Source organism: Eucyclogobius newberryi, unplaced genomic scaffold (genome assembly GCF_026437365.1).
Source record: "Eucyclogobius newberryi isolate DKJ021-1_F unplaced genomic scaffold, fEucNew1.0.hap1 SCAF_8, whole genome shotgun sequence".
NCBI classification, from domain to species: Eukaryota; Metazoa; Chordata; class Actinopteri; order Gobiiformes; family Gobiidae; genus Eucyclogobius; species Eucyclogobius newberryi.
The window spans coordinates 9858843-9883360 of record NW_027316500.1 but is presented as its reverse complement, the minus strand read 5'-3'; the positions used below and the strand labels follow the sequence as shown (position 1 = coordinate 9883360).

General features: G+C 40.5%; 2 protein-coding genes across 3 annotated transcripts in view; both read right to left on the bottom strand.

Annotated features, from left to right (window-relative positions):
• Positions 1-1515, bottom strand: part of lyst (lysosomal trafficking regulator) — a 98306-nt gene extending 96791 nt beyond the window's left edge. For both annotated transcript variants that reach the window (XM_072436987.1, XM_072436988.1), the window contains exon 1: positions 1277-1515. In XM_072436987.1, the coding sequence (XP_072293088.1) occupies positions 1277-1357 (81 nt within the window). In that variant the 5' untranslated portion in view covers positions 1358-1515. The remainder of the gene's footprint in view (positions 1-1276) is intronic.
• A 2858-nt stretch (positions 1516-4373) lies between these two features.
• Positions 4374-24518, bottom strand: part of nid1a (nidogen 1a) — a 37975-nt gene continuing 17830 nt past the window's right edge. Inside the window, exons 12-20 of the mRNA XM_072436257.1 lie at positions 23460-23579; positions 20534-20749; positions 19748-19911; positions 16837-16963; positions 15410-15581; positions 14277-14434; positions 14072-14195; positions 11275-11387; positions 4374-4926 (exon numbers count right to left, since the gene is read on the bottom strand). Coding sequence (XP_072292358.1) covers positions 4799-4926; positions 11275-11387; positions 14072-14195; positions 14277-14434; positions 15410-15581; positions 16837-16963; positions 19748-19911; positions 20534-20749; positions 23460-23579 — 1322 coding nt within the window. The 3' untranslated portion in view covers positions 4374-4798. The remainder of the gene's footprint in view (positions 4927-11274; positions 11388-14071; positions 14196-14276; positions 14435-15409; positions 15582-16836; positions 16964-19747; positions 19912-20533; positions 20750-23459; positions 23580-24518) is intronic.

Sequence of the window (24518 nt, the reverse complement as noted above, 5' to 3'; positions counted from 1 at the left end):
TGTCCTGTGGCTGTATTCAACCACCATTGGCACACGGAAAATGTGATTGTCAGCACATGTCTTTTAACAGATTAAAACTCCACAAACAGACTACGGTAATGATGGCCAGTGGGGCTTTGTGGTCCGGTGAAGGTAAAGGACTCACAGCAAGGGGGGGTCATAAAGGTCGTCACGTGCACAGTCAGGCCCACTTGGAGTAATTACATTGTTTTTTTTAATCCAACATTGTGTGCAAAACATTATCTAGCCATTGATTGATTTGACACGTCATATTCTTACAATAAAAAGCCTGCAATAGTTGAACAACAAGCTGGACAATAATTTACTCTTTGTACAATCGTGAACATTTTTATCTGACTAAAAAGGACTGCTTGTAGATTAAGAAGAAGGTTGAACAATCAATTACATTTCTGCTGCTAACGTTATATGAAACTGTCAAAATATGGATCACAAGTGCCGCCAGAAGAAGACGTAGACGTATCTCAATTGTCAGTAATTGCATTGTTGTTTTTGTGTCAGTATTTACCATTTTATATCACTTTTATCATGTCATAGAAACATCTTAACACTGTTTCTTCTTAATGCACCATCTCTTTTACACAACCTTGATAGAGACAGACATATTCAGACACATATATGGCTATTGATGGCTGATGATTGCATTTTTAGGAGATGTTGTGTTTGACAAACACTCGATTGATATAGTGTTTATTTTCATGCATCTATTTATCTAAAATGTTTATTCTAAGTAGTGCGTTTGGTTTTGCTTAGGAACATGTTTTCTATTGCACCTGATCTTTTCTCTTTGAGATCAACCTCATCTGTGCAGGCCCTTGTTTCATATAAATACAAAACAAATCATTGTACAAAGTTTATTCTGCTTGTATCTGTATTTGTGCATCGTTTAATCCGACAAATATCTGGCCATATTGCTACTTTACTTATTTAGCATTGTATAACCACTTGTTTTGTCCTCATTGACATTATTATTTTTTGCAATATGTGAGTGACTGTGTCCAGGTGTCTTGTGGATTAATAAAGTTTGTCCAAGTGTAAATCCAAGTCTGTGCAAATCTGACAAAAAGTATGCTGCTTTATTACTGCTCAATGTTTTATGTTGCACCGAATCACCAAAGCAAGTTCCTATGTTTATGAATTTTGTTCATCATTCCCTGATTCTGATTCTGACCAAAACACAGATTGTCCTCGCATGTTTGGGACTTGATTTCCCAAAGCCCAGAGTTAGAAAACAACTCCATCCCTCCCTCCATCCTACCTGCAGGTCAGCTCCTTGGAGTCTGCAGTCCATGTACTTTTCCCAGGCGTAAGACAGGTCTGTTTGCAGAAGGCTGGCCATGTCCCCCTCTCCGTCTCCCCGGCCACAACACCTCCCGGGCCGCTGAGGAAACCAGAAACGAGGCAATACTTTGTGTCGGTCTTCTCCTCTATCCTCCCAGGGGCCCGAACAGCACCAAACGCGGCCACGTCTGGTCCATAGCAGCTCTCTCCCGACTGTGCGCGCGCGGCGGCTGTAGCACTTTTATTGCGGTTTGTTTAATGTTTTGTCTTTTTACGACTTCTCCCTGCGCAGAAACGACAAAGGATCAATGGTCAGCGAAAGCAGACAAGTTGCGAAACCCGCGGACGCTGTGGTCATCTCGGTCGGAGTTTCATACGAGCCGGAATGTGATCGGAAACTTAACATAGCCGCGGCTGACAGATGCGTGCTGCGTAACAGCACCGAAGCACATCCGGTTTAGACACAAATTAAGAGGTTTTACCGTTTAAACATCGATATAGATTACTCCTTTACTTTGTACTGTCTGTAGACTATAACACGACTTATCGAGCCTGGTATTTGCGTTAAAACATTACATTACTGCAGTTACATTACATTACTACTTCTTGATTGCTGATCCGGATAAGCAAAAGCCACCAGTTTTCTTTACAAAATTCAGTTGTTTCGCTTAAACAATTAGTACATTTGAAAGCTTAATTATGCGTCAGAATCATCACATTAAACCAGTTCGGTTTCGTTGACATGTCCATTTTTACTTTGGAAAAACTGCGGATGTTGTGCTGGCGCGTCTGCGAAGCGACTTAGACGGCGCGATTGTTGCCCGTTGACCGTTTTCATCCAATATGATGAGTGGCAATCTCGTTTTAAAGCGAATATAAGCGTTGTCGTTATTGTCTTTTGAGCAAGATTAAGCCGGCAAAAGAAACGCCGCAAAACTCCGCCACCACGAGCACAAAATAATTATTCCCAAAGCAGATGCAGGGAGAGCATCATCAGGCGGCTGTCAACGTTGGAATACGCCGACAAGAAGAACCCGCATTGTCCACGCAAATGCAAAGGCAATAAAGCGAGCAGTGTCGCCGGAGTAATTTATATTATCTCAACAAAATAAGAGCGCGGAGTAGGCGTAAAACATACCTGTATTTGTCTTGAATTAAAGCGGCTAAAATGTGTTAGCCTTCGCGCAACAGCAGCAGTTTTTTTTTTTTTGTTTTACGTATTTTGCCCTGAACCTTGACTGCCAGGCGCACTTAGCCCCGCCCCTTTCACTGCAAGCGCTAAACAAGTGACCAAAATGAGAACGAGAGTCACGGGACACAATACAGTGCGGCTTTATTCATTTCTCCAGATTTGACATCATATTTTTGTGGCCGATTTTGCACGTAAATCCATCGATCACTGGCAACAATATAGTAATATAGCGTGTGTTTATGTACCGACAAATGGATGGCTGATGGAAACTGGTGATCGTTTGCGTGGTTTTCGATAGCCGCTTATATTTGTGCAGACTATTGCGTATTAAACACACAGTGGGGTGGGTTTACATTACAGGGAGCTCATGAATGCGCCAGTGACGTACTTAGGTGTCTCCCTTTTCCATGCGGCGTTTGCACTGCGCCTGGTCCCGGTAATATGGAAAAACAGAAACGTCATCTACCTGTGATGTTTAAACCATTAGATGACCCAGCACAAGACTAAACAATATATAACTTAAAGGCGGTATGGACGATTTTTCGGCGATTTGAGAACGCAGGCGGAAGTACGCATGCGCCCTCCCCGTGCGGACTGATACGACACACACGTGCGTTTGTTTATTAACGCAACGGATCGCATCGCATCTCTCGTCTCCCGTAGATTTCTGTCCACTTCTGCGTCAGCTCGAACTGTCTTTCTCCGTCTTCATTTTGCCCCGTACACTGAGGGAACTATATTATGATAGATCCATGCGCTTAGGCAAGCGGAAACGTGGGGAAGAGCCTGACGCGGCTGCAGGTGAGCGATAGGTGCGTTTTATGATTGATACGTGGCAGGACAAATGATTTATCCACGCCACGAGGAAATATGATAAAAAATTTGCTGAAAAAAAATCGTCCATTCCACCTTTAAGCCTAAGAAAATATGAAATTGTGAACATGTGTGCCTATGGTAAGCTTGTGCAACCCCTATAGCCTATTAATATGAGCCATAGGATAAAGTCACCACTTGATGTATAACAGACATAATTCATTATCAATAATTTACTCACGTCATGGCCAGTCAGCGTTCTTTAGGCTTCAAAACGGTGGTGGTGCTTTAGCGCCATCTAGTGTTTCCTCACAACCATTTGATGCAGTGTGGTTTGTATACACAAGGGGGCGCACTGGTCTGCGTGGCAAGAGGCAATAAAACACACACACAGGCAAGATATTTGAACAGATCCATGCCTACAACCTACAACGTCATTCATGTATTTCCTCAAAGTCTTCAAAACATATAGTAAAGATAGAGTGTGAAATGTGGTACTGTTTTGTATATGTTCATTTGTAGATAAGATAACCTTTATTTGTCCCACAATGGGGAAATTTCAGTGTTGCAATACAGAGTAGGTACAGGAATATAATAATGAAAAACAGATAACTTATTAAAAAACACTCTTGTAGAAAAACTCTTATACTCTTTATAAAAATAATAACACTCTTATTTACAGCTGTTATATAGACGGATGATTGACATTATGTCACATGATTGCGCAGATGATTTATGAATATCCAGTAATGTAAAGTCATTTTGATTTGCCAGTTAATTATGCATGTCCAGGAAATGTGCTTTGAGTTTCATTTAGAAGAAATGGGATGGGACTCATTTAGTGGTTTTGGTTTGATTGATTGATTGATTGATTAGTTGAAAGTTGTCCATTGACGAAAACAACAAAAAATGTCTAAAAAGATTGTTCTCTATACTTTCAAGTAGTAATAATTTCTGCATAAGACTCAAATTTCTCTATATAACCGAAAAGAGATAAGAGATTTGCCAGGTCATTTAATAAGATAGAATGCATTCTTAACGAAGTATGATGTGCCAAAAACAGACAAACTTGTTAGAAAAATGTTTATTCAGTTGCTGTCCCGCATGTAACCCAACCAACTGGCCTTATCCAGACACATTCATCGCTTCCACAGTATAAACTTTATTTTAATTCGGACATGCCACCCACAGTGTAACACAGATGACACGAGATGATGTCATATACATAGATGTAATAATTTCACATTACTTTACTTATCCCTTGAGCTTTATTCTCAGTTCATGTGCACCAGGAGACAGTAAACATAATAGTGTTTTTATTTACAATACTAAAAATGTGAAGGCAATAATTAAGGAACAGGCACCATAAAAAATACAAGGCACGGTAACTTCCAATTCGTGTTTTCTGTGGTATTTTCAGCAGCTATAGTTTATTAATGCTGAGTGGCTCCTAATTTGTGGTAACACGTCCAAACAGTGTAAATCTCATTTCTTTTAGTAGCCGTCCCTCTCGATGCAGCCCACTCCCACCGCGTTGTCGGGACATTTACAGGAGCGGCCGTTTGGCGTCGCTAAACACAGATGAGTGCAGCCGCCGTTGTTCACGCCGCAGTAGTTTTGCCCTGGAACAGATAGAGTAACGTGTCAAAAAAAATATATAAATAAATAAAAATAATAATAATAGCCCTCTCTACTCTAATATATAATGTAGTCATTGATGGTTTTTCATTCATTTTCTGCCGCTTTTTCCCATTAGGGGTCATAGGTGACTGGAGCCTATCCCAGTGACTTTGGGCTTTAGGCGGGGTTGATGTTGTTGTTGTTTTTTCAGTTCATTGGGAATAGACAAAGAACAAAAGGACTACTTGTTGCTCAAATACAATACACATACAGTACATACATACATACATACATACATACATACATACACACATACATACAACACACACACACACACATACATACATACATACATACATACATACACACATACATACAACACACACACACACACACATACATACATACATACATACATACATACACACATACATACAACACACACACACACACACATACATACATACATACATACATACATACACACATACATACAACACATACATACATACATACATACACACTTACATACAACACACACACACACACACACACACATACATACATACCATTTGAGGGATTTGAGTCCCCCGGCTCCGGCCCCGCCCCCCGGCCGGCGCCGTACCGCGTTTACACAAAGGAGGAACTCATGAAACTGCGGAGAACAGTCGTCTTACCCGGAGATCGTCACGTTATCCCGGCGGACATCCTAAGGAAAAAGCAACGAGGCAGACGGGCTGGACGTAAACTCTGAGAGAAGAGAGGGACAAACAGGAAGTCGGTTCCCGCCGTAGTCATGGGTAACGTGAGGTCCCTTCAAAATAAAATGACGGAAATAGCGAGCCTCATGCGGTCCCAGAGGATTTATAGGGACAGCAGCGTCTTGATTTTCACAGAGACCTGGTTAACAGCAGAAATGCCAGACTCTATTGTTGGACAATTTTCATCTGCTGCGGGCGGACAGAATGAAAGAATGCTTGAAGAAAAGAGGTGGAGGTCTGGCGGTGTATGTGAACACGAGCTGGTCCAAACCCGAACACTGCACAGTGAGGGAGCAGCTATGTAACAAGGATATTGAAATATTGGCTATTGGCATGAGGCCATATTATCTGCCCCGGGAGTTCTCACATGTGATTTTGATCGCAGTCTATGTGGCCCCGTCTGCCAATGCTGAAAATGCTTGTGAAGCACTGCTCTCCTGCACTTGTAGGCTGCAAACACAGCATCCACAGGCTCTCTTCCTCATCTCTGGTGACTTTAACCACGCTTCTCCCTCTTCTGTTCTACCAACATACACCCAGTATGTTACCTGCCCCACCAGGAACAATAGAACATTGGACTTGTTTTTTGCCAACACCAAGGAGGCTTATTCTTCTTCCCCCCTCCCTCCCCTGGGCAGCTCAGACCACAACCTTGTACATCTGAGGCCTGTGTATGAACCCATCGTGCGCAGGCAGCCTGTGGTGTCCCGTGAGGTGAGGATGTGGTCTGCTGAGAGCGAGGAGGCTCTGAGGGACTGCTTCAGCACCACTGTCTGGACTGAGCTTTATGACCCACATGGGGAGGACATCAACACCATCACAGAGTGCATCACGGACTACATCAACTTCTGTTTTGAGAACATTGTTCCCTCCCGGACTGTGCGGTGTTTTCCAAACAACAAGCCATGGATTAACCGTGAACTGAAGGCTCTGCTGAAGGAGAAGAAGAGAGCCTTCAGGTCAGGGAACATGGAGGAGCTGAGGACTGTGCAGAAGGAGCTGAGGAGGAAGATCAGGCAGGCTGAGGCTGGCTACAAGAGGAGGATGGAGGAGCAGCTGCAGCAGAAGAACATTCAGGGAGTGTGGAGGAGCCTGAAAACCATCTCGGGCTTCAAAATCCCCCCTGCCCAGACAGAGGGGGATCTACAGTGGGTGAATGATTTAAATGCTCACTTCTTGAGGTTTGATCGGTCACCCGCCCCTCCCCCTGCACGGCTGCATGCTCCCTCTTCCACAGCTGGACAATGCCCTGCATCTGTTCCTCTTCGCTTATCTGCCCCGGACCATCAGCTCCCCACTTCGCCTGGACTCACCCATCCCCCCAGCACACGGTCCCCCTGCCAACCACTGACTGTCACAGCAGCACAGGTGAGGAGTGAGCTGAAGAGGATTAAAGTGAGGAAGGCAGCAGGACCTGATGGCATCAGCCCCAGGCTCCTTAAGTCCTGCGCAGATGAACTGTGTGGAGTTATGGAGCATGTCTTCAACATGAGCCTGAAGCTGAGGGTGGTACCACAGGTCTGGAAGACCTCCTGTCTGGTACCTGTGCCTAAGACACCGCGCCCCAAAGACCTCAACAGCTTCAGGCCAGTGGCTCTCACGTCCCACCTGATGAAGACACTGGAGCGGCTAGTCCTGGACCACCTCCGCTCCACCGTGAGCTCAGCCATGGACCCGCTGCAGTTTGCATATCGGCCTGGCATCGGAGTGGAGGACGCCGTCATCTCCCTGCTGCACCGCTCTCTCTCTCACCTGGAAAAGCCTGGCAGCTCTGTGAGTATTCTGTTCTTCGATCTTTCCAGCGCCTTCAACACCATCCAGCCGCTGCTCCTGAGGGACAAGCTGGAGACGGCTGGTGTGGAGTATGACCTGGCAGACTGGATCCTGGACTACCTCACAGACCGACCCCAGTTTGTGAGAGCCCGGAACTGTGTGTCTGACACTCGGACCTGCAGTGTGGGGGCGCCCCAGGGCACTGTCCTCGCGCCCTTTCTCTTCACCCTTTACACTGCAGACTTCAGACATGACACGGACAGCTGTGTCCTGCAGAAGTTCTCTGACGACTCTGCCATCATCGGACTCATCACGGACGACGATGACGCGGAGTACAGAGGACTGGCGCAGGACTTTGTGGACTGGTGTCAGCGGAACCACCTCCTCATCAACGCGGGGAAGACCAAGGAGATGGTGGTGGATTTCCGCAGACGCCACCCCACTGCCCCCTCACCAGTGAACATCCAGGGACGGGACATTGAGAGAGTGGACTCATACAAGTACCTGGGTGTTCATCTGAACCACAAACTGGACTGGACTCATAACACAGACGCACTGTACAGGAAGAGCCAGAGTCGGCTCTACCTCCTGAGGAGACTCAGGTCTTTTGGAGTGACAGGGCCACTCCTGAAGACCTTCTACGACTCTGTGGTGGCATCAGCCCTCCTGTATGGTGTGGCCTGCTGGAGCAGCAGCATCACAGAGAGGGAGAGGAAGAAGCTGGACAGAGTCATCAAGAAGTCCAGCTCCGTCCTGGGCTGTGCTCTGGACTCGGTGCAGGAGGTGGGGGACAGGAGGGTCCTGGCTAGATTCACTGTGCTGGACCATGGTCCAGCACAGGGGGTGACACTCATGGTCCACTATGCTGGACCATGAGTGTCACCCCCTGCAGGACACTCTCTCCGCTCTGGAGAGCAGCTTCAGTGAGAGACTGATCCACCCTCGCTGTGTGAAGGAAAGGTTCCGTAGGTCTTTCCTTCCTGCTGCTGTCAGACTTTATAACAAAAACTGTTAGTACTGAACACTCGCAATACTGACCTAACCATGTGCAATTCTGTCATATGTGCAATTGCTGTTGGAATTCATGTGCAATTACTATGAAATTCATGTGCAATCTATGTGCTGTCGTGACACATATTCATGTGCAATTACTGTCGTGATCACATGCAATGGTATTTATTTATTTATTTATTTGTCTATGGGAGTTTTTATTTATTTATAGGAGATCTTCTACTGAAAGTGTTTTTCAGACTTCCTATAAGTGATCTGTTCTTCTGTATCTACCTCTGTATCTACCTGCGTTGCACCAATGAAATTTCCCCATGTGGGACAATAAAGGAATATCTTACATACATACATACATACATACATACAACACACACACACACATACACACATACATACACACACACATACATACAACACACACACACACATACATACATACATACAGTACATACACGTATACATGCATACAATACAGATTACATTATAATTAAGACTTGTATCAGATATTTGCTGCATCCTCCAATAATACTTCAGAGGTTAATTTGGTCTTCTTTGGCCTCCTTAATCCAACATATTTTATGTTTATTGTCGGCCATCACAGTTTGGACAGAGCACAAACGCTGCATGAGGCCATTGAGCTCATAGATTCATTAAAATAGTATCTGGATAAGGGTATTGCTGGCTTAAACAGTTGAGAGTTGGACTAGTGGTTAAAAGAACATTTATTTGATGATCCCTCCCAATACTTCATTATATGGTCATTGCATTTAATACCCAATCTGACTTTGTGTCCAAGTTAGATTTAAACAGCATGAAATCAAGTGTAATGAAGACTATTATTAGAGCTTTAGAGCCAGTTAAGAGCACAGCACAGCGCTACATATTGGCCTGACCACAAGGGAGCAGCAGCAGACTCATTTCAGTTGAAGAGCACAAGGTTAAATGTTGTCACTTGGACTTTAACGTTTTTTTCAATGTTTGAGAAGGATCACAGCAAGAGACAATTAAAAGTAAGAGACTATTAAAAAAAAGAAGCGGAACCTTTCAGCACATAAAAGGTTTCGGTTACTTCTCGATCATTTAAGTGCCATTATGAGAAGCTTAAAGCACCAAGGCATGTAAACTAAGACAACAGATATCTAACTCCAGCTGTTGAGGCTCTCTCCCACCGCCACAAATTCCCACAGTTCAGCCTTATCTAAACGGGAGGCTGACGTCTTGAGGCTGCTGGTAACATCGCTCACATTTTAGAAGTGGAATTCCTCTGGTAAGAAGAATAATAATGTGATTTCTCTGGACGGCCAAACTGCTTCACAGAGGTCACCACACCATGTCTGCTCTTTTACGGCTCGGTGCAGAGGAGTAATAAGAGGATAATAAGTCTAACTCGGAGCGATGGCCTCCAAAGGCACAAGGGTCAAGCTATTTGGAAGGAGAGCTTTCAAGTGAAGCTGTGCAGTATTTCTACACAAACAAGGACATAGAGAGTAGAATATGTCTTTTGTATTCCAATCTTGGGAACAAATCCATGTAAAACTGTGGTGTATTCATATATAGCTTTAATGATAAGTATCTAATAACAATGCTTATAAATCCATAGTCTTGTGGATATTAAGCAGTATTTTGTGGGTGGCCTACCTCATATACAGTGGAAATTGTCTTTTTGGTTATTCTTATAAAATACCATCTTATTGCTGTTGAGAAAAGTGTGTCTGATAATTTCTCAGACTACAATTGGACAACTGTAGTAGTCATGTGATAGTCATGGATTTCAAATATTTCGCCTGCTTCAATAAAGATAGATTCAAAAGGAAAGTGTGTAAATGTAGAGATAGAGACATGTGACACAATATGAGACATGTGACACAATATGAGACATGTGACACAATATGAGACATGTGGTACAATATGAGACATGTGACACAATATGAGACATGTGGTACAATATGAAACATGTGACACAATATGAGACATGTGACACAATATGAGACATGTGACACAATATGAGACATGTGGTACAATATGAAACATGTGACACAATATGAGACATGTGACACAATATGAGACATGTGGTACAATATGAGACATGTGACACAATATGAGACATGTGACACAATATGAGACATGTGGTACAATATGAAACATGTGACACAATATGAGACATGTGACACAATATGAGACATGTGACACAATATGAGACACGTGGCACAATATGAGACATGTGACACAATATGAGACATGTGACACAATATGAGACATGTGGTACAATATGAAACATGTGACACAATATGAAACATGTGACACAATATGAAACATGTGGCACAATATGAGACATGTGACACAATATGAGACATGTGACACAATATGAGACATGTGACACAATATGAGACACGTGACACAATATGAGACACGTGGCACAATATGAGACACGTGGCACAATATGAGACACGTGGCACAATATGAGACACGTGACACAATATGAGACATGTGACACAATATGAGACACGTGACACAATATGAGACATGTGACACAATATGAAACATGTGACACAATATGAGACATGTGACACAATATGAGACATGTGGTACAATATGAGACACGTGACACAATATGAGACACGTGGCACAATATGAGACATGTGGTACAATATGAGACACGTAAAACAATATGAGACATGTGGCACAATATGTAATCGCAGCATCTGGTTAAGGATGAATACATTTGGTGGATTTTAGAAGAAAACGTGTTACTTAATGCTGAATGTGTTCCTGAGCTGTTGTGGGTTTCAAAAGGGCATTTGTGTTTACCTTGTAGACACTGTGAGTAGGCTGCGGCTACACCATACAGCTTGGCCTTTTTCTGAGGCTGGAACTCGTCTGATTCTTTGCCAGAATAACGATCCACAGCCACCAGCGCGTCCCTGTTATAAACAAAGAAAATACGTTGAGAAACCCTGGGACTGTCCCAAGATGGAAATCCGACTTCCTGTTTCTCTGTGAAATGGCTAAACCTTTCAAACGTTTCACACAAACAAACGACTAAATGTTCAGCTTTGTTCAACCCTCAATAACACATGTTTACTGAGAAGATTTGGGTATAAATGAGATGTAAAACAGAACTAAAAGTGGATTAAACCATGTCAGGACTAAACAAGGAATAAATCTAAAGTAAAACAGGATAAAGACCTCAACACTTTAAAAAAAACACAATTAAAAAGACCTGAATCAGGATTTTTTCCCAAACCCAGACTAAATTATGACTAAACCCAGACTAAACAGGACTGTACAAAGACAAAACCATGATTAAACCCAAACTAGACCAAGAATAATTAATTTATTGTTCTTTTACTTGGGGCCAGTCGGAAAATACAAGAACACAGTAAATATACATGTCTCTAAAACTCAGAAATCCCAAAGGCATTTTAAGCTCGAAGAAGAAAGCGTATCCTGCCCTTGTCTTGAATTAAGATATAAATCAAATGCTTTTTAAACTAACATAAACCAAGACTGAACCCAGACTAAACAAGGGCTACACCAAGACTACACCAAGATTAAAAAAGACTAAACCAAGATTAAACCAAGGCAAAATCCGGACAAAAACAAAACTAAACTAAAATGAAACCAAGACTAAACCAGGACTACTGTGCATAAGATGAATCAAGCACTAAACAGATCACTCATCTCTGTCTATAACACGGGTAAAGTGTCTTTAAAAGTTTGTAATGCTTCTGTTTACTTTCAGAAGAATGTGAACAATAAAAGACAGATAGATAGATTTTCAAAAACAGCAACACCAAAATAACACTCAAACTAGACACTAAAAACAAAACACACACAAAGAGAATCAAAATTGACCTTTCTTGAATATTATTTTTAAATATTTAACATTTTTCTTTATCAGAAAGAGTAGTAAAGACTGAAGAAACTACCAAAAAATATACTTAAACTGTATAACAAAAAAGCTGTGTTTTCATTATTATCATTGTGGAATAAAACTATATAGAGTATTATCCTGAGCATCAGAATCATGCTTGATATTTCATTAAACTCTAATCCACACTGGCACATATTGAGTATAGGAGTTAGTGGTAGTTGTTCCTCCCCCACTGCGCTTCCTCTCCAGACCTGGTAAGATCAGAGAGGCCCAGGTCACTGCTGAGAAATTGCAAGCAGCTGCCAGTTTTTAAGATGCTTCCCTCCAACTCTTTGTATACGCTCCTAAATAGACACCACGCCCTTCCCCTACTCGGGGCAGTTGTAAAAAAAAAAAAAAACACACAAATTCAGCTCTACATGAAAGTGCAAGGGATGTCAACGCGTGTCAGAGGTGGAGTGAGCCGCCATATTTAAAATGTCAGTGGCTATTTGACTTTTGGCCTCGCATTGCGTCGTCCCCACTGCGCGAGCCTGACGCGTAAATCCCCAGTAACGTCGTGTACTTGGGTGAAAAGTACTATGGAACATGTTTACTCCAGCCAGCTTTACTGCGTTAAAAGAGTTTTGATTTGCTTGGATTTATGGTAATAGGAATTTCCCTTTGAACATATAAAATGAAACATGAAATTACATTTTTGAGTGTTTTTTGTTTTTTTTCCACCCGTTTTGTTAGTTTTGCTTGTGCTTTTATTTTACTCCCTCTTCTGTTGTTGTTATTTTGTTGTTTAGTGTCTGTTGTTCTATGTTCTGATGAAAAATTAAATAGTAAAAATAAATACAGGAAGTAGAGCTGAGTTCTAAAACAGAATCCCTCTGTGATGTCATCAATATGCGACGTGACACTGACAACATTTTCTGACAGTTTAAACGATTATTCAACACAATAAAGTTGTTGTTTGTCAAAGCTTTAAATAAAAGAAATAACCTTTAAATAACTACACAATGAAACTAGTGATATCTTTGTTGTTGATAGAGTTGTTTTCTCATTTACAAAAGGAGGTGAGGTGCATTTTTCATCCTTATTTGCTGAAGGCAGACAGAGTGGAACCAGGGGCAGTGTTGGCTGATAAAATAACCACCAAACATGACAGACGAGTGACTCAAAGTGCCAATTGTAACGCCAGAAAATCACTACGTATACACAAAATGTCTGGTTGAAATTGCTGCCCCAATTACGCACAAAAATGTGACAAGTCGACCACTAAAATAATTGTTCATCATTATGCGGACTAAAAAGTGCCAAAAGACGTTTTAGAGCAGAGTCTAAAGTTGTCTTCAGGTTGAGGGCCAAATTCTGAAGTATATATAACAGATTGGTGCATTTTTCATGCCTTTGACAGAGAGACTTAAACAAGGTCTGTATCACAAAGCTGTGGAATGTTACTGCGGTTAAGGTGGTAGAAATACTTCAATTTGTAATAAAAATGACAGCAAAGTATATGATAATCTGGGCAAATGAAGCAGGAAAAAATCTGAGGGCCACATTGGGTTCCGCGCCATAATTTGGGAAAAACAATCACTTAATCCAATGGTAAAAAAAAAGAATACAATATTTGTGAAATGTTCAGTTACTCGTGACATTTAGCTGATTGAAAATGCATTCTTAAAACCAATCATCACGACTAGCTGACTACAAATACTTCCAAAAGAAGCGTCAGAACGGTCATACCTCCTCCAGTCAGTATAGTAGACGTTTGTCCCAAAAGACACCATCCCAAACGGGTATTGAACGCCCTCCAGGATCTGTCTGCGGTCGCCTCGTCCAGGATCCATGCACTCCAGTTTGTGCGTGCCTGGAGGGGGAACATCATGTCCGGGTTAGACACTGCAGACATCATCTCACCAGCGACACATCCGTCTGAAACGTCCCGTACCTGCGTCGGCCCAACACAACTGAGCGCTCTGGGAGTCGTACGTGAGGCCGTTGGGTAAACCCAGGTCGTCCTTCACCAGCACGCGCCGGTTTGAGCCGTCCATGTACGAGCTCTCGATTTTCGGCGCGTCTCGGTTCCAGTCGGCCCAATACAGATAACTGGAGGGACGAAACAAGAAACAACTGGATTCATAAAGAGTTTAAGACTTTAAATCATCACTCTACTGCACATAAACGCAGTCATAGTCACTTATTGTTCATAGTTTTGTAGCCTTATGGGTTTTTTACTCTACTAAACTGCATTTTATTGTTTGTTTTTTTACTGTTGTTATTCTAATTTCACTTTCAAATAAATATTTTTTTGCATATTTTACATTTTTATTCTACTTCTATTGTTGGATTTTCCGTTGCAAGACTAAAAAGTACACCATTGTGGGACAAATAAAGGATTCTCTTCTTACTCTGGAGCCTCATTGGAATATTATGTTTAATAATTGTTATTAAATGATTTTGTGTGGTCAATGCCAGTCAAGTGATGAGAGAATTGGGACCATTGTCATTGTAAGTATGTTAAATACGGTAACCATTCAGAAAATAAAATATCTATCTTTTGAATGGCGAAAAGTCCTCAAAATGGGGCCTATAGAATGGGGACGCTTTAAAATTAAGTTCCTTCGTAAAATATACCGTATAAAGCGCCAGTTATTTATCCACGCACTTATTGGGCATTTGTAGATAACTTGTATTACCTTATAAATGTTAATAATTCTGTAACCAAAAACATGTGTTAATAATCAAAATGGAAAGCTGTTTATTAAACTATTTCCATAACCAAGTGATAAGCTTGTAAATCTCTTATAAACGAATAACTAGAGCTTATTAACGCCTAATGAATAATTAACAAAGAAACCTTATTTTTGAAAGCGTTACCAAATATGACAATTAAAATAGTAAAAAAGAAAGAAAACTCTTCACATTTTGCTGGCATCTTGCTCCACAGTGAAAGTGGTTCCTTAAAATGATGAGGTATAAAAGGACGTCCCACATTCAGACATTTGAAGACCACTCTCTCAAAGGGTCTCTTGTCCAGCACTAAAACACTCTCTCGTCTGTTGAGTTAAATTTAGCACACACCCGTTGGGAGGGTCAGCGATGATGGCTCGGGGGTTGACCAGGTCAGTGGCTATGATGACCTTTCGCTGCGCTCCGTCCAGAGACGCCACCTCAATGCGGTCCTTCACAGAGTCTGTCCAAAACATGTTCCGGCCCAAGTGGTCGATGGCGATGCCCTCTGGACTGTCAATGTCTGAGGGGAGACCACACTTTGTTTATTGAACATGCATTGGTGTTTGATCAAGTTTTGTCAAAAAATATTGTCATGTGTCCTTCAAGAAAATACATTTTAATCAATCTATTCCCTTTCTTTCTTCATCAAATCAATTAACTGAACTCATTTAATGTAGTCTACACCCTTTTCCCATTCTCTTTATCTGTATTCATCTCTTTTCTTGTGAAGCACTGTGCGACTTCCTTGTGCTTGGCTTAGTGTTTTTCTACTGTTTCATTTCATTTTTTTTTTTTTTACTAATAATGATTTATACACTATATATATACTAATAATGAAAAGTCGTGTACAAGTTCAAAAAATACATGAAAGTGGTCTAATAAGTCTTAGCTCATCAAAAATACAAAATTATAAAGACATAAAACATGCACAATAAGCAACTATCTCCATCTTATGTAAGTCTTACGAGCTGGGCATTAAAACATGCTTTAGAGAGAGTTATTTCCCATGACTAGAAGAGACTATGGAGGTTTCCCAATGGCTAAAAACAGCCTGGACTATAGACCCTTAAAACACTTGAAACAAAAACATTCTAAATTCCTAAAGTGAAGTGAAACATTGTGATTTCAATGAAGAAACTGTGATTTGTCTCAGAATATCACAAAATATGAACAATCAAGACACAAACCTTGTCTTGGTTGGAGCCTGGTTTAAACACATTTACTATAGTATTTTACATTGTCTGTTTATGATTATTATAGACACTTTGCATGTTTTTAATTTTATCTGCAGATATTTTACATATTTTACCCCACACTATATTTTTTGTGAAGCTCAAACACAATTTTGACTCTGATTGTTTCCAACTCATTGACATTTCTACACTGGGAATTCAAGCTTTTGTTATAAAGACCTAAACCTATATTTGTTTTTTTTATCTGATGTCAGTTGATGGTTGAAAGTGTGCTACGGTTCATTTAATTTTGCCTCCAGTTGCCTTAATTTAATAATTCTGATGACATTTTAAAGGGTCTACTGTACACATTGACAATACAAAATCACACTTTGCTGCTCATTGTATCGTAATAAACATACAAAAGTAACAATGTTGATCAAAAAGTTATGGTTAAAGCTTAAAAAAAAGGCGAACGTGAGATTCACACTAAAGTAATTTAAATAATAACCTCATACGTCCCACTGCAGTCTCGACAACATCCATGGGAATCACTGCATTTGAAAAAACAACTGAATGATCAAAGGGAAATGGTTAATTTACCTGATCTAATGACCAGCGTCGGCTCTCCGCCCTGGATACTGGCCCTGCTGATGGACGGAGACGTGATTTCCGTCCAGTAAACCATTTTGTCCACGCAGTCGTAGGCCACGCCGATGACGACCTTCTCCTGTTCAGAGGGAAACCACAGGCAAACTTTGAAGTCAACTCTGCTCGGGCCAAACAGTGGTCAAGGAGTAAAACAAGAAGCACGTGTGTTTTCCGGGACATTAATCCCAGCGCAGCCTCACACGGAGCGGCGTGACATGCAGATTGTAATTCCTTTTGCGAGCTCGGGACGACTGATGTTGGTAATTAGCATGAATGTCGACTGGAATGAGTCGCAGATGGGGAAAAGGCAAAGAGAGAACCAGCGTCACAACAAACAGACTGGACAAGCCTCAAAGTCCAAGCAGAATGTAGCGACGAGTGATGTGACCTGTGCGACCGGATCTGATCTTGTGCACGGAACGTTAAGAAGAGCAGAGAAGGACATTACTCAAGTGAGAGTACTGATAAAAACACGATGATTCAAGTAGAAGTACAAAGTAGTGAGCCAAGAAATATCCAGGTAAGAGTAAAAATAAGTGTTTTCGGAACCTCAAGTAAGAGTAACTGTAAGAGCAGAGGTGGAAAGAGTACTGAATATTTGTACTCAAGTAAAAGAAGAGTTACATGATTAAACATGAACTCAATTCAATCAAAGTACTGCTTGGATAACTGTAAAAGTATGCAAGAAAAAATGAGCTACTAGATACTTTTTCAAATGGTTCAGAATAATTTTAGATCTGTCTTTTTTGTGCAAAACCTGATTAATAAAATAGTTTAAAGCTGAAATAAGTAGTTTTTAATCAATCTGCTTATTCATTGAGCTCTGACCAATCAGAACAGGCGTGCTTTGGGACGATTGGGACTTGTGCTGTACTCACTGCTTATAGTGATTTTAAATGTTACTAATTACAACTACATGGCTCAAATGTAATTAGTCAACAGCTGATTTATACATTGAAGTTGATCTAAATAGAAGGACAAAACAATTAATAATGCTCATTTTCATTCACAAAAATATATACCACAAAAAAGAGAAAAACAAAATCATCATCTTTTTTATCAACATAAACATTGTCCCTTAACAAAAAACTGTTACACTGGCAAATATTACTCAAGTAGGAGTTAACATATGGGGTCTGACAACAACTCAAGATAGTCAAAAGTTATTCAGGTAAATGTACTAAAGTAAATGTAACAGATGAGTACTACACACCTCTGCTTTTGAATGAAAATGGCTTGAACCAAAAACTTGTGAAATTATATTTTTCTTGGTTTTATATGCAGTCAAACTTTGTACAAAAGTATTAAGCATATAAGCAGTTGTCTGTTTTGATTGTGGCACTACATTTGGTTTAAATTACACATTATGCACAGTCAAAGGGTAAACATTGTCCCAGCTCAAGTTTGGACAAGTTAAATGCAATCTTGGTCTAAGCCTCAGTGATCAGTTCTGTGATAACATGAGATAAACAGCTGACATCTTTTGGACAGCTCTTTGAAACAAACAGATCCAAAAGCATGTCCAAACACTAGTAGCTTTGAATTCCAGATGTTGTTTTCTCCCTGCGTCACAGCCGCATGACTAAACTGATGTTTATTGTGTGTTATGGCTGGGAGCTTCTTTTGTTTACTCCATAAAATACAAATACACTAAAAACTTGGTTGGTGGTATCTGCAGAGCGCCATTCATCTCCATCTCAAAGCCACAATCCATTCATTTGAAGACAGTGAGGTCTTTTAAGCAGGGAGAAGAGGTGATTTGCAGTGAAGGAGATAGAGAACTCTTTAAACAGAAATGGTGGTTTAAGGTTTAATTTCCAGGTTGTTTACTACAGTGTCCTTTCTCGTTGCCACGTGAGACGACACGACAGTCATGTGCTCATCAGGTGCTTCACAGTGGTGAGGGACTGTGATGGCCCATAACAGGGCTGGAAGGTTACAAAACAAGGGTTAGTTTCAGGTGAAACTAAGGCAGGGTAAACAAACAGAGCAATAAAGCAGGTGAGTTTCAGAAAACTCCTCCCTGAAGGCGGGGCTTAGTTGACCTTGCCAGCAAGATGAATCCTCCCGATTTCACAAACTCCATCTTGATCTTGTTAGGCTCCCGCTGATCTGTTTGCGATCCACACTAGTGATTTAACGGGCCAATCACATGGCATCTAGGGCCCGCAGGCAGGACTGGAACCAATCACAGAGCAGCACTGTGGTTTGGGCGGAAGTCAAGGCAACCAAACCAAAACAAACATGGCGACACGAACGGCTGTACTTCTGCCTATTTTGTTTTTCAAAATCGTACACAAAATGGCCCTTTGTACATTTGAGGATGAGAAAAGGCACTGTGCTTTTCTGAACACTGGATTTAACACAATTAAGAATGTTCTGCTTCTTCCGTTATGGTGACACTTTTAGATAATGTCGAGTTTCTCAGACCAGTTCCTCAGATTGATAATGACCTTGGATGGACCCAAAATGAAGCAAAACAAAAAGAACAAAGCGAGACGAGGTTGGAAATATACTGAAATATGGATAATGTTGCAACTTGTTAAAACGATTAAAAATGACCATAAAAAGAGACAGAAACCTCCCAAAGAAGCAATAGTTTGAACCTTTTGTGGTTCATTTTCACCGTGATACTTGAACCTCAACCAAAACATTTGCAGGTACGTTTCAGTACATTTCTGATGCACTTTTATTGAGATCATGTAAAAAAGATTCAGCCCGGACATTTTACACACAACACTCTGCTCTGTCTTGTCACAAGTACTTTACATACTTCACATTTTTAGTCTCTGACATTTATACTGTACATACAATAAGCATGCAGTGCAGAAACATTCCTAGTTCAAATGGATTTCACACTCACAGGCAGATGGAGCAGAGTCTTGGCCTCGTCTTTCTTCATGTTGTATCCGTCCAGTGGGACGTGCTCGATGCGGCCGCTCTGGGCGTACAACAGGTGCGTCCCAGGAGGCAGCGGGTGCACGTCAGGGCGAGGAGTGGGTCCGACAGGGGGGCCATGGTCATTACCTGCCAGGGAAAGAGCATTGTCAAGCAAATTGTACTTTTACAACATTTATGTTTAGATTAGGAAACATTTGCACTCAATAATTAATTATAAAAATAAGCACAAAATATAAAACATATGCACATATAACTACAGTATTTACCTCTAGTCACTATTATGCAGTTAATTAATAAGTACTGAAATAGTATAATGGAAATACTTAGCAAGATGTCTATGATGATGAAGTTGAAGATAGAACTAAGATAAAAACTTATAATTTACCTTAAATACTAAGAGAGTTTGATGACAAATTGATACAGTCATTAAACAAATTGATAACAGATAAATAACAATAATTTTCTGTTGTGATTTTAAAGAGGTATGAGGTGGGCAGTGCCAGAAAAATTGTATACTAATATTTTAGGAAGAAAGGTCAAGTGGTGGATAATGTGGACAAAAACACATTTCACAATTTTCTTAGAACCAAGCTCATGATGTTTAGATTTTCTCACACTCCAAACCAAACGGAGGCCGACCAATAGGCGGAACTGGAACAGAAAAGCACTGTATCGAGCTGCAGTGACGTCTCGGTGCAGATCATCACAGTGAAACACTTGCAGCGGTCGCAGTATACGTTGTACTCACACGTGGGTCTGTCTCCCGGCTCCGTGCGCGTCCCTGGGATCTCGCGGCCGCTCTTGTCCACACACCAGCACTCCCCGACGCTGTGGTGGCACTGCATGGGCGTGTAACCTCCACTCTGATCACAGGTCGGGATGTACTGACCCACCGGAGGGCGCGGACCCCGGGGACTGTGGTGAATGCTGTCTCTGTGGAGCTCGCAAGGCATCTTCTGCCTCTCTGGAAAGGAAAGAACATCATAAAACACGACCTGTGCACTGTGTAATGGCCCTTGAACTATAAAACGTACAAAACCATGGTCGGTGAGAATTCTAATGCCAACTGGAGTGCGTTATTTTTGTATAAGCGCACAGGTACTTAGTTCATCTCTGTTCTATGCTGGTCTGAACTCAAAACAAATACACCTTTTAGGACGTCAATGACTGACCATGTCCTAAAATGTACACCGTATCCCAGAATATTACAGTAACGACAACAATCAAGTGATAAAAGCAATGAGAGGGCTAAAATCAGCCAAAATGCAGGTCTTTTTAAGTTATCGATTTATTAACCTGGCCATTGTTTTTACATTCCCAGTTTATAAAGCAATATTTGGGAGTGAATGTTTGCTTTTTTTTGCATTAGCTCCGTGTAGACGTCTGCAACATGAACAAAACGGTGCATTAATATCTGCTTTGATAGTGCAGGAGCAGCTTTGCACACAGCAGTCGACAGGAGAGAGCACATTGCAGATAATTTCACGACATTCTACAGGCCAGTAGTATTCAACACAGATGGGGGAAACTAAATTGACTATTGTTAAAAGGATTGTGAAGGAAATCATTTGTGTTTTGAATATTTCAAGGCAAAATACAATGGGGAAAAGTGTCTCTTGTGCTCTGTCTCTCTCACTGGGGTCGGACTATGGCATCATCACATTCTAAAATCTAAAAACAAACAAGATGAAATAACACAAGAACTCTCACTGTCGGGTGTTTATCTTTCACCAAACACACCCGGGCTCTGAGTTTTCAAGTAGGAATTCTGTGTTTGATTAGATTAGAGTTCTTTATTGGATCCCAGAGGGAGGTAAAAGGTTGTTCCACTTAAAATTTACAAGTCGGAACTCAGAAGATCCAAGCTCAACATGTCAAAGTAGCCTCAGGTCATCAGTACTAGAGAGAGAAAAACATTTGTTCTTTCTAGCTTTTAACAACTCAACATGGCCCATAAAAAAGTCATAAAAATGTATGCAATGTCGTGTGAACTGTAAATAATCATTATTACCATGTGAATGTAGCCGAGTAGTTCATGCTAACAACAAAGAACTTAGATGTGTTTTTCTGCTTTAAATTAGCCACTCAAAAAGCTTGACACACACACTCAACTCAATATGTGATGGTATATAATATGTGATGGTATATAATATGTGATGGTATATAATATGTGATGGTATATAATATGTGATGGTATATAATATGTGATGGTACATAGGTATATAATATGTGATGGTATATAATATGTGATGGTATATAATATGTGATGGTACATAGGTATATAATATGTGATGGTATATAATATGTGATGGTATATAATATGTGATGGTATATAATATGTGATGGTACATAGGTATATAATATGTGATGGTATATAATATGTGATGGTATATAATGGTATATAATACGTGATGGTGTATAAACGCTTAAGTATCATTCATGTAGTTATTTCCTCAGATCATGTTCACGACAAAACATGCATGTGGTTTCATGTTTTCTGCTTTACATTAGCTCCTCATGAAGGGCGACAAATTCCTGTCGCTTTGGGGAATTAAACGAGGAACAGACTTCAGCTGGAAATACTACAGACTCTACTAAAGGGCTCATTCTCAACACAAATGTGAGGGGGAAACGCACACAAAAAAAAAAGTCACACAAATGCCACGGTTTATATACGAGAAAAACTGTCCTGGCTGACTATTACAGAATATAATAATAATAATGATGACGACAACAAGAGTCAATTTTGACAGTAGCATATTGACATCGTTAAGAAGTGTTCTCTAATACAAAAAATAAATGATGAAGAGGACCTATAAATAAAAATTGGACTATAATCTAAATTATGTCTATATGTTAAATAAACAATTTAAAGCAATAACAGCCAAATCATATGAATCGAATAATAATAATAATACAAATATACAAGTTATCTAAATCAAAATGTGTTGTATACCGTGTTTTTATTGTTTCTTGTTTAAGATAGAAATAATATGATACAATTTATTTATTTTTGCTTATTTTTTGATTGTTTTTTGCTCATTTAAAGTACATGCATAATGTTGTACAATTGAAATGAACGATGAAGAATATAGATCTATTAATAGATCTTTCATCTATAAATATGACAGTTCTATTGTAACCGGGAAAGGAAAATGTTTTCTGTAGAATAAGGTTCACTCTGTGACTTTTCTGGTGGAGGCTCTGCTTGTCCTCATGGAGAAGTTTGCCTGGGATGTTCCATAGTGTGGCATTAATCTTGTCTTTATCCATTAAGACAAGCAGGCGAGGCCACCGGGCCAATTTACAGGTCGGATCTTTGTAAGAGGCGTTCATGGTCAGAATGTATGTATTTTAAGGAATTTTTGAACAACTTGTATTTGAATGAATACAATACGGAGTTGCAAGTTTAATGCCGTACTGTGGAACATTCCAGTCAAAGAAATCTCAAGAAAGACAAGCAGGTGTCTGATCCTCCACCAGAAACATACATCGTACATCTTTAAAACACATTTTCATTTACTTCTTTCAGTTTGGATATGTACAGTGTGTATATTTGTAAATACTAGACCAGGGCAGTGAGGTTGAACACTTCAGACAGTCCAAGATAGTTTCAATGTGAACTTTTATGGATGGATTATGGAGGATTTCCCCGTCTGTGTCGTGAACTTCACCTGGAGAGCACTGGAAGCCGTCTCCGTAGTAACCGGGGTGGCACTCGCAGGAGAAGAAGCCCTGCGTGTTGTAGCAGCCGGCGTCTGAGTGGCACCTGCCGAGCTGACACTCATCCACATCTGCACAGGCCAGAAAAGAGGAGGAATCATCATCTGTTACTTTCAAAACTGCAAACTGTAGATAATCTAGATAAAATATGATTAATTGATGAGCCTAAGGTAGAACATGGATGGATGGATGAGCCTAAGTTATTGAATTAAAAAATAGTTTATCTTGATTTGAGTAGATTTGTGATTGATTGTGTATTTTTTACTCTTCTGAGCGACAGCTATGAACTGAATTGCCCTTTTGGGAAAAATAAAGTTATATGATTCTGATACTGATCTAAATTATGATACTTCGGCGGAGCAATTAATCACATTTTGATCAAGATTGCGATTCATTTATTTTAAGCATTTTGGTTTGAAGTTTGCGGTTCAGACTGTGGAAATTATGGAAGAAAAATGTGAACGTTTTTTGTGTTCAATGGCACTCACCTGTCTTTTTTACCCAGCACTAAGATCTTATAAAGCTCTGATGCATTGAATCATAAGGATTCACAACGTAACAATCATTTGGCATTTGTCTTTGTGAAGAAACAGGTAAAATAATAAAAATGGGACCTAGTATTTTGTAGACAAAGATTTTAATAGGCATTGATCCAGAAAAAAATGTGGTTGTCCTCCAGTCCTCAAACATGACAGGCCCGAAGAACAGATTTAGAACAGGTCTTTTAGATAGAGAGGCAGCATGGGACGTAAACCATGAATGAGTGTAACTGAGCTGCTAAAAGTAAACCCTGGACTTTTACAGACCCACAGCTTCCATCTGCTTTTCATGTTGCCTCTTCCATCTCTGCAGGAGTGTTACGTAACTCACCTCCCCCATCCCAAACACATGCTTTTAACATTAGAGCCATAGGAGTCCATGTTACGGCTTCAAAGTTGAGCATAAATGTGGGCCTGTCTTTGTCATGAATGGCCACATTATGGGAAATTGTTCAAAGGAATTCAAAGGGC